The sequence below is a fragment of the Lampris incognitus genome, chromosome 19, assembly GCF_029633865.1.
Source record: "Lampris incognitus isolate fLamInc1 chromosome 19, fLamInc1.hap2, whole genome shotgun sequence".
Classification (NCBI taxonomy): domain Eukaryota; kingdom Metazoa; phylum Chordata; class Actinopteri; order Lampriformes; family Lampridae; genus Lampris; species Lampris incognitus.
In genome coordinates, this window is record NC_079229.1 from 7,128,232 (window position 1) to 7,138,584 (window position 10,353).

The 10,353-nt window shown below is 54.1% G+C and overlaps 1 protein-coding gene across 1 annotated transcript in view; it reads left to right on the forward strand.

Annotated features, from left to right (window-relative positions):
• The window catches only part of boc (BOC cell adhesion associated, oncogene regulated), a 16,066-nt gene extending 5,913 nt beyond the window's left edge, over nt 1–10,153 (forward strand). Inside the window, 15 exon segments of the mRNA XM_056299863.1 lie at nt 3–93; nt 1,442–1,735; nt 3,070–3,342; nt 3,493–3,583; nt 3,585–3,762; nt 4,016–4,181; nt 4,960–5,028; nt 5,482–5,691; nt 6,052–6,227; nt 6,460–6,682; nt 7,139–7,324; nt 7,428–7,639; nt 7,797–7,885; nt 8,546–8,697; nt 8,952–10,153. Of these exon segments, the coding sequence (XP_056155838.1) occupies nt 3–93; nt 1,442–1,735; nt 3,070–3,342; nt 3,493–3,583; nt 3,585–3,762; nt 4,016–4,181; nt 4,960–5,028; nt 5,482–5,691; nt 6,052–6,227; nt 6,460–6,682; nt 7,139–7,324; nt 7,428–7,639; nt 7,797–7,885; nt 8,546–8,697; nt 8,952–9,154 (2,613 nt within the window). The 3' untranslated portion in view covers nt 9,155–10,153.
• Nucleotides 10,154–10,353: the final 200 nt, after the last annotated feature.

The following is a 10,353-nucleotide window of genomic DNA, read 5'->3' on the forward strand; positions in this document are numbered from 1 at the left end:
AGGAGGATGAAGGACCCTACAAGTGTGCCGCCTACAACCCCGTCACTCAGGAGGTCAAGACCTCCACCTCCGCTGACCGCTTGAGAATACGCCGTGAGTCCATGTCACAACACAACACACACACATACACACACACACATACATATATATATACAAGTTGGCAAACACACCGGGGTACAGAAACTGACCGAAGGAGCCCAGAGGCGTTGAATCGGCAGCCATAATGGTGAAGTTACTTCTGAAAACGTCATTCACGGCAGCATTACGAACGCACACTGCTCCTCACAACGAACGGGTGGACGAACGACCCCCGAGCACAAGGTCAACGTACCGTCTGTTGAACCGGCGAGTCAAAAGCCGACCACCGAATTGCTCAGGAAGATGTATAGTGGGGAGTTTCTCGTTGTGAGGCTGCGATTACGCTACAGTTTCACCATCTGTCCACGTCAACACACGGTCAGCGACCCAACAGCTTTCACAAGAGTCCGATCTGGGTTCACCGCTATCCAGGGCCGGATCTAGGCTTAGGCAAACTGGGCAGCTGCCTAGGGTCTAATTGCCACAGGGGGGGGCCCAGACAGATGGATAAAGACATCAACTTTTGGTCTAAACTAAAGATATTTTAACATCAAATATTTTAAACTATAAATAGATAATAATAATAAACTAAAATGTTTACCTAACTAATTAACCATAATAACCATGTGGCAGTTAAACGTAATAGTGTTTGTTTACAAAAGTATCAAAATATGCTTGTTTGGGGATGGGGAGGGGCCCCCAAAATACTCTGCCTATCTGTCCATTTAATCCGGCCCTGCTGCTATCGGGTGTCTCCGCTTGTGTTGTCGTCAGGACTCGACAGTCCGGGTCCAGTCCAACCTGAGCTGAGTCCTTTTGGGACATGGGTGAACATGTGACCTCATAGAGTTCGGTCTTAAAAGGTCACATTTTTGGGCGTCCGGGTAGCGTAGCGGTCTATTCCGTTGCCTACCAACACAGGGATCGCCGGTTCAAATCCCTGTGTTACCCGCGGCTCGGTCGGACATCCGTGCAGACACAGTTGCGGGTGGGAAGCCAGATGGGGGCGTGTGTCCTGGTCACCGCACTAGCGCCTCCTCTGGTCGGTCGGGGGGCACCTGTTCGGGGGAGGGGGAATTGGGGGGAATAGCGTGGTCCCCCCACGCGCTACGTCCCCCTGGCGAAACTCCTCACTGCCAGGTGAAAAGAAGCGGCTGGCGACTCCACATGTATGGGAGGAGGCGTGTGGCGGTCTGCAGCCCTCCCCGGGTCGGCAGACGGGGGTGGAGCAGCAGCGACCGGGACGGCTCGGAAGAGCGGGGTAACTGGCCGGGTACAAATGGGGGAGAAAAAGACGGGGGTAAAAAAAATCCCAAAAAAAAAGTTGACCTTTGTGTGACGGGGCTCTCCGTCTCTCCCTCAGGCTCCACGTCGGAGGCGGCTCGCATCATCTACCCGCCGGCCCCCCGCTCCATCATCGTGATCAAGGGCCAGCGGCTGGTGCTGGAGTGTGTGGCCAGTGGCATCCCAACGCCGCACGTGACCTGGGCCAAGGACGGGCAGGACCTGCGTTTCCATAACAACACACGCTTCCTGCTCAGCAACCTGCTGATCGACGCAGCCGGCGAGGGGGACTCGGGCACGTACGTGTGCCGCGCCGACAACGGCATCGGCTCGGCCAGCGCCGCCACCGTGCTGTACGACGTGCAGGTGTTCGGTAAGTGACGGGGAGGGATCGTGTTTGGGGGGGGGGTGGGGGGGGGTTTGGTGCCTGGGTGTGTGCGTCCCCGCTAACATCGAGATCGTTTAAAGCCAGCAATACATGGCTCTCATAACATTCCCTACGGCTTGTATGGGCCCTTGTTTTTTGTTTTGATGGTTTGCTGTAGCTCTGAAGACCCAGAACGCGTGTGGTTGGCGAAACGGCCCCTTCGGGCTGTGATGGAGTCAATTTGCCGTTGTTTGTTCAGCGGACTCCGCTTGAAACTCCCTCTGAGGTTTTTTTTTTATCACCAAAGTTTTGCATACGTCATGGATTTAATAATTAGCTGACAGGGTTCGAGCCGTGTGTGTGCGTGTGTGTGTGTGTGTGTGTGTGTGTGTGTGTGTGTGTGTGTGTGTGTGTGTGTGTGTGTGTGTGTGTGTGTGTGGGTAGTATGTAAAGCCGGGGGGCGCTGTGTCGGAGTGGGTGTGTGGAGACGGAGCACTCTTAAGTCTGCTGCAGGACTTGATGGAGTGCCTCTGAAGTTATGGATGGCTGTTTTTACAGTCATTTCGCGTGTGCGCTGTTGTGTGTGTGTGTGTGTGTGTGTGTGTGTGTGTGTGTGTGTGCGCGTGTGTTGTGGGCTCGTCTCCCTGCACAGCTGGTCCAAATTAAATCTGGCGAGCTGCCGAAGCTCCTAATGAGCTCTGTCTCTCCCTGATTCACGAGCAGCCAACCATCAACTAGCTGGCCTGCCCGGCTCGCCACGCCCCCTACTGTACACAGTAGGGGGCACACAGCCGTGATGCGCACATGTCATACTGTCACATGCACGTGTGTGCAAACATGTGCATGCACGGTGGTTCGAATCCCCGTGTTACCTCCGGCTTGGTCGGGCGTCCCTATTGGCTGTGTGTGGGTGGGAAGCTGGATGTGGGCGTGTGTCCTGGTCGCTGCCCTAGCGCCTCCTCTGGTTGATCAGGGCGCCTGTTCGGGGGGGGGAGGGACTGGGGGAGAATAGTGTGATCCTCCCACGTGCTACATCCCCCTGGTGAAACTCCTCACTATCAGGTGAAAAGAAGCGGCTGGCGACTCCACATGTATCGGAGGAGGCCTTTGGTAGTCTGCAGGAAGAGTGGGGTAACTGGCCGGATACGATTGGGGAGAAAAAGGGGCAAACAAATCCTCCGCCCCCCCCCCCAATAAAGTATCACCGTGCAAATGTGCACAAATATGTGCATGCACACATTCAAATTCTCACTGTTGACAAGTTGTGTGGCTTCTCTCTCTCTCTCTCTCTCTCTCTCTCTCTCTCTCTCTCTCTCTCTCTCTCTCTCTCTCTCTCTCAGAGCCTCCTCAGGTGACGGTGGAGCTGCAGCAGCAGGAGGCCGTGTGGGGGGAGACGGTGCGGTTCAGCTGCCAGGCCCGGGGGAAGCCCACTCCCTCCGTGGTGTGGCTCCACAACTCCCGGCCCCTCGCCCAGTCCTCCCACCACCGCTTCACCTCCCGAGTGCTGCGCGTCTTCAACGTGGGCCGGCAGGATGACGGGCTGTACCAGTGCATGGCCGAGAATGGGGTGGGCAGCTCGCAGGCCGCAGCCCGCCTGGTAACCGTGCCGGCTGGTGAGTTATCCGGTCTAAATATTGCCACTTCGTATAATATACTCATGGTGTTGTCATCCTCTGGTGTCTTTTTACTCTTTTAATTCCCTCCACATGTCAGCCGTTGCCTCCGGTGATCCCTCTGAACCTGTCTCGCTTGTGTTTTCCCAGTGATTCCCGCTCGTGGGAAGCTGCCCTCCATCCTGCGGCCCCTCAGTCCCGACAAGGTGCTGAGAGAGCAGGCCCCGGTGAGGCCCGGGGCCGGCGGGCGCCATGCTCCCCCTAGACTGCTCCGAACTCCCCGGGCACGTCTCGCCTGCCGAGGCCCCCATCATCCTGAGCCAGCCCCGCACCGGCAAGGCCGACTTCTATGAGCTCACCTGGAGGCCGCGCCACGATGGAGGGCCCCCTGTGTTGGAGTACATGATCAAATACAGAAAGGTAGTGCCGGGGCGGGAAGTAACCGCGACACCAACACGCCCACGAACCAGTGTCGACTAAAGAGCAACTTGGTCACCTGTAGAACGCACACTTCCTTTACACAACCACGCCAGACAAGGCCCTTACTCGTGTGAATAATACATCATGTTTTATTTGGCCTCTTTTAATGACACACACACACACACACACACACACACTTCCCAGCTAGTAAACGATCCCTCTTTTGTCCCCCCCTCTCCTGCCTCCTTCGCAGCTGGGAGACGCACTGGGGGAGTGGACCTCCACCAGTATCTCCGGCTCGCTCCACAAGCTGACCCTGACCAAGCTGCAGCCGGACAGCCTGTACGAGGTGGAGATGACTGCCAAGAACTGTGCGGGGCTGGGACAGCCGGCCATGATGACCTTCAGAACTGGCAAGGGTACACACATTGTATATACACATGCATGCACGCACACTCTTGTTGCATCACGGACAAAGCCGATACGCGGCTTAGGACTTACGATGCAGCTTATTTTTGTAAATATTTATAGAAGTTTACGGTTTTATTACGGACTAATGCTACCAACATGGGTGGCGCAGTGGTTAGCGCGGTCGCCTCGCCGCAAGAAGGTCCCGGGTTCGAACACCGGGGGTAGTCCAACCCTGGGGGTCGTCCTGTGTGTGGAGTTTGCATGTCCCCCCCGTGTCTGCGTGGGTTTCCTCCCACTGTCCAAAGACATGTAGGTCAGGTGAATCGGCCGTACTAAATTGCCCCCTAGGTGTGAATGTGTCGGTGCTGTGATGGACTGGCGGCCTGTCCGGGGTGTCTCCCCGCCTGCCGCCCGATGGCTGCTGGGATAGGCTGCAGCATCCCGTGACTCCGATTGGGATAAGCGGCTTGGATAAAGGATGGATGGATGGATGGATGGATGGATGGATGGATGGATGGATGGATGGATGGATGGATGGATGGATGGATGGATGGATGGGTGGGCTTCCGATATGATAAGCTGGATGAGTTGCGTTGTATCTGGCACACTGATGATGCCAAGTTGTATTGTTTTATAGTTTGTGTTCTTTCGCTTCTTCCCTCCACAGCAGATGATTAAACCGAGAGGCTTTGATTCTGTTGGACCAGTTTTCAGCATTGTTTCTATTATCCCTCAATTCAGTATCCCATCTGATTTTTTTTTTCCACCCTGTTGTCCCGTCTGCAGGCCGCAGGGGTCTGGGGGGGCCCATCGATCCGCCGAAAACCGCCGCTGTTCCGTCACCCAGCCTCTCTCGTAAGCCTCCCTCTCCTCACCAAGTAGCTTTCAACCACCATTGCACCTCCAGTAACACGTTCTCCACTCTTACCTGTGGGGTAAATACTAACTGTAGCTCTCACTGCTGGCTGTAGATGGATTATTATGCCTCTGTTGTTGTTGTTGTTGTTGTTGTTGTTGTTGTCGCCCCCTAACCTCTCTCGCTTTCCTGTCCTGGCTAACATTCGTGTTTCTCAATCTCTTTCCTTCTCTCACTGAAGGATGACCTCAGTAAGTGCCTCTACGTGGTGTTTTTCAACAGTGTTTATGTTTTGGCATGTCGTGGGCCTCCTCCGTCATGTATCATAACCGTGTCATTACAGCTGTGTGTGTGTGTGTGTGTGTGTGAAAGAGCATGCTCTCATATGTATGTATACGTGTGTTTCTGCCACTGTCCCCCCCCAATTTGACGCCGTCCTCCCCTCGCCGCAGCTCCCGAAGCCCCCGACAAGCCCACCATCTCCACGGCGACGGAGACGTCCGCGTACGTGACGTGGATCCCGCGGGGCAACCGCGGGTTCCCCATCCAGTCGTTTCGGGTGGAGTACAAGAAGGTGAAGAAGCCCGGAGAGGACTGGGTGACGGCCGTGGACAACATCCCGCCCTCGCGGCTCTCTGTGGAGATCACGGGGCTGGAAAAAGGTTGGCCCGCTCGCCGCAACCGACGACATTTTCAGGCTGTAACGTCGACACTGTTGATATTGCCATTATCATCATCATCGAGTGTGTGTGTGTGTGTCGTGTGTGTGTGTGTGTGTGTGCACGAGTGATGATTTCCTGCAGAGTAACATTCACATGACCTTCACATGCTCCAGAATAATGGCCGCTGTTATAGTAATTACCGCAATCAATCCAAAACCCGTGACCAGATTGCGGTCGATGTTTCACTTGCTTTCGCTGGAACGAGCCTCGCCAGCCTAAACGCACAACGCGAGGCCGAGGCCCAGTACGGTTCAGAGCCTCCGGGTAGCGCTTAACCCGCCCCACCCCGCTCTCTTGCAGGTACATCCTACAAGTTCCGCGTGGTGGCGGTGAACGTTATCGGTTCCAGTCCCCCCAGCGCCCCGTCGAAGGCCTACACGGTGGTGGGCGGGAGGACGAATGAGCGCCCTGTCGACGGACCCTACATCACCTACAACGAGGCCATCAACGAGACCACCGTTATCCTCAAATGGACGGTGAGTGAAGAGGGGAAACGAATGCGAGTGTGTGTGTGTGTGTGTGTGTGTGTGTGTGTGTGTGTGTGTGTGTGTGTGTGTGTGTGTGTGTGTGGGCGTGCACGCCTGTGTGGAGGGGATGTCCATCCACGGGAAGGCGTGCAGAACAAGCGGGCTGCCGCGAGCCCTCTAAAGTTGAGTGTGCGAGTGCGTAACCGAAGGGTTCAACGGTTGTATTTCTCTCCCCTACTAGTACACCCCTGTCAACAACACACCGATCTACGGCTTCTACATCTACTACCGGCCGACCGACAGCGATAACGACAACGACTATAAGAAGGACGTGGTGGAGGGAGACCGCTACTGGCACTCCATCACCGACCTGCAGCCGGAGACGGCTTACGATATCAAGATGCAGTGCTTCAACGAAGGGGGAGAGAGCGAGTTCGGCAACGTGGTGATTCTGGAAACGAAAGGTAACGACGGGCAGCGGGGCATCACTCAAGTCTTGCCCCCCGTTGTAATCTTGTCGAATGTTTAACGGCGGACGTCCTCAAGGGCGTGGGGCGTCTGTAGAATCTTTTCACATCTCTTTTATGTTGTTCGCTACGACGGCGTATTAGGGGCCATTGTAGGTATAAAAAAAAAAACTGGGCGTAGTTACTAACCGGGCAGTTCTTTGGGTAAATGTAGACGGTGCCGCCCAGTAATGGACAGGGAAGATGGCCCGAGCGGTCAAATATGTCTTCCCAGAATCCTCTGTGTGACCTCTGTTGGTTCATGCTGGAAGGCTGCTGTTTATCTCACCAGCTCCTTAATAAGTCGAGGCCCGCTGGGTTGTGCCTTTCTTATAAGCTCAGTTTTTTGCGCTTTTGTTTATTATTTATTTGTTTGTTTTTGTCGTCTGACCCCCCCCCTCCCCCCCCCCCCAGCCCGCCCAAACCACCAGCGCCCTGTTCCGTCGGAGACTCCGGTTCAAGGCCCAGAGCATTCTGGGGGATTGGTGCCCCGCCCTAGCGACCTGCCTTACCTCATCGTGTGCGTTGTACTGGGCGCCTTCATCTTCATCATCGTCGCCTTCATCCCCTTCTGCCTGTGGAGGGCTTGGGCCAAGCAGAGTGAGTGGTCGATGACCCGACACGGCGGCGACGGCCGACCGCGGTGACGTGTGCTCCTTCTGCATTTCCTGTAGTCGTGTTGCTTATCTCTTCCTCGTTCCAGAGCAAACGGCCGACCTGTGTTTCCCGGCTGTGGCCTCCCCCGTGTCCTCCTGCCAGTACACCATGGTCCCTCTTCAGGGGATGGCGTTGGTCGGCCACTGCCCGCTGGAGCCCCATATGGCCCCTCCGCACGCCGTCTACCCTCCCAATGGGGAATACACCCCCAACGGCAAACCCCACCACCCCTCCCACTGCCTCCAAGGGCTGCACCAGGTACAGTAAACCAGGATTCATAATCGTCCACAGATCCTATACATGGGAACTCGTGCGGCGCGTTACCAGACCGCTGACTGCGTTGTCTCGTTTATTTCGGATGGTTCTCGTGCACCTTTTAAACCCTTGGGTCGCATGTTTTGCGTTCTTTGCACAGGAGGAAGTGGATTGCGATATGGAGTGTGAGACGCTGTTACCGCAGATGCTATCAAACGGACACCTGCCCGTCTACCATTACTCCACCAGGTAGGTTTTGAAATACGAAACCCCGTCCGTGTGCGTACACGGCCGACTGACTTCACAGCACTTGTGAAGACAGTCTGGTGAATATAGCCGAATGAATGAAATTATTCTTGCACGTCAAAAGTAAGACCACTTGGGTGGCGTGGGGGTCTATTCTGTTGCCTACCAACGCGGGGGTCGCCGGTTCGAATCCCCGTGTTACCGCCGGCTTGGTCGGGCGTCCCTACAGACACAAGTGGCCGTGTCTGCGGGTGGGAAGCCGGATGTGGGTATGCGTCCTGGTCGCTGCACTAGCGCCTCCTCTGGTCGGTCGGGGCGCCTGTTCAGGGGGGAGGGGGAGCATGATGCTCCCACGCGCTACGTCCCCCTGGCGAAACTCCTCACTGTCGGGTGAAAAGAAGCGGCTGGCGACTCCACATGTATCGGAGGAAGCTTGTGGTAGTCTGCAGCCCTCCCTGGATCGGCGGGGGCGGGGGCTCAGAAAATAGGGTAATCGGCCAAGTACAATCGGGGAGAAAAAGGGGGGGGGGGTGCAACCACTTGGTATCCTCTTACTGAATACTCGTGCTTGATACTTTGCACCCCACGGGTGGAGTGGTAAGCGCTTTTGACTCGATTAGATGTTAGTATGTAAAATATTCTGACGCTCGGGTCTTTCCCTAGCGGTCTGGAGCATCACGGACAGGACTGCTGCCCCGCTGACGACTCCTCTCTCCGACTCCTCGACAATTCCGACCAGCCGGCCAGCAGACAGGAGCTGGGAGCCGATGCCCAGTATTACAGCAGGGACATAACAGAGGAGGAGATCCCTCGAGGTACGTGCCTGTTCGACCGGTGAGAGCCATCACTAACCAGTCATCCAGCAGTAGCCGAATTTCGTCGAAGAATCGAACAGTTTAACTGACAAATCTGCCAAGTCCCTTTTCTCCCATGTGGCCACGCTGCAGGCGGGCATGTTAAATAATCCCAGTGTCTAGCGAGCCACAAGCATATGAGCCCTGTTTGATGTGGAAGGGGGGAAAAAAATAATCAGGAAGTCAGCAACCGTCTGTCTCTCTCTTTCATGTAGAGCCGGCTTCCTTTACTCCTTTATCTCTACAAGACAAGGGGAACTTCACTGCACCGCCACCAACATCATCATCATCATCATCATCACCACCACCAAGTACGACGACACCGCAATCCCAGGATGCAACAGTACAGGAAGTGAACATCCTCCCAAATGAAGCATCCCAAGAGGCAGGCAGGACAGCAGACTCAACGGACGCATGAGAGACTGTCGAGCAAACAAACAGAAAAAAACAAGAGAAAGTATTTATTTTTGTATTACAGATATTTATATATTTATGATTTTGTACATAAATGTTTTGTCATACTGTATATAAGAATATTTTCATATTGAAAAAAGAAAAAAAGGACTTATCAGTACATCCTCCTCTCACCACCTTAATGGACAAAGGGAGTGTCATGTTGTGATGCTGTACTCGTGTCGTAATCTCAAGCGGTCGCTTGAGGGAATATTTCCGAGATATTATTCCCTTGCGGGAAGGTCAGTCGGGGGTCGTCGTACCCGAAACGGGATTCGTTTGGAGTCGGCACTTGAGATTTTTTTTAGCCCCTGCCTCGTTGCTCAAGTCATTCCTCGCAGACCTCCGATCTTCGCCGTTTACAAAGGGACGAGCCGAGATAATCCCGATGCTGTAATCCCGCGCTCCGCGTTTTGCCCGGCGAGGTTTCGGGGTACGGCGGCCCCATTTACCGTTGTGTATAAAGATAGCACGAGTGTATCTTGCGTTGTTCATCATTAACAAACTATTAACAAATGTATGCAATGTAAAAGCATCCTGCTTCAGTAGTTTAGTGTTCAAAAGAGATTTTATATTGTATAGTTATTTATTTTTCAAGAGCCGGATTTTTGTTTTCTTTCAAAAAAAAAAAAAAATCACTGAATGGGAGAGATTCTGGAAGTTTTTGTTTTTGTTTTTCCCTCAGTCACACATAAGCTGAACTCGGACTCTCGACTGAAACCACTTTGCTGTTTTTCACTGTTTTGCTGGTCACCAAAAGACTGCCGAGTGAGGGACGTTGACGGGTGTGTCAGTGTTATTTCTCCCCCTCACAGGTCGGTGTGTAAAGTATTAGCCTTCGCCGGAGGCGTCTACCATTACAATGAAGGAGTTCCTGAATTTACTCCCTTTTATCCGTGTGGCCACCGCTACGGTTACACATGCTGGAGCACTATTGCATGTAAATAAAGCTTATGAAATGAAACCCGTCCTGGTGCGTCGCCTTTGTCTTGGACAGTCTAGTCACCATCACATATTACAGTTAAAGCTGCTGGTGTAGCGTTGAGCTGCAAGTACACTATGCCAACACACAGCTCTCCGTGGCATGTAGTCAACTACTACCGTGATTCGTTTTCCTGCCCTGACGCAAACCTGAGAACGCCAGAAATCACCTCCAGCTGACGG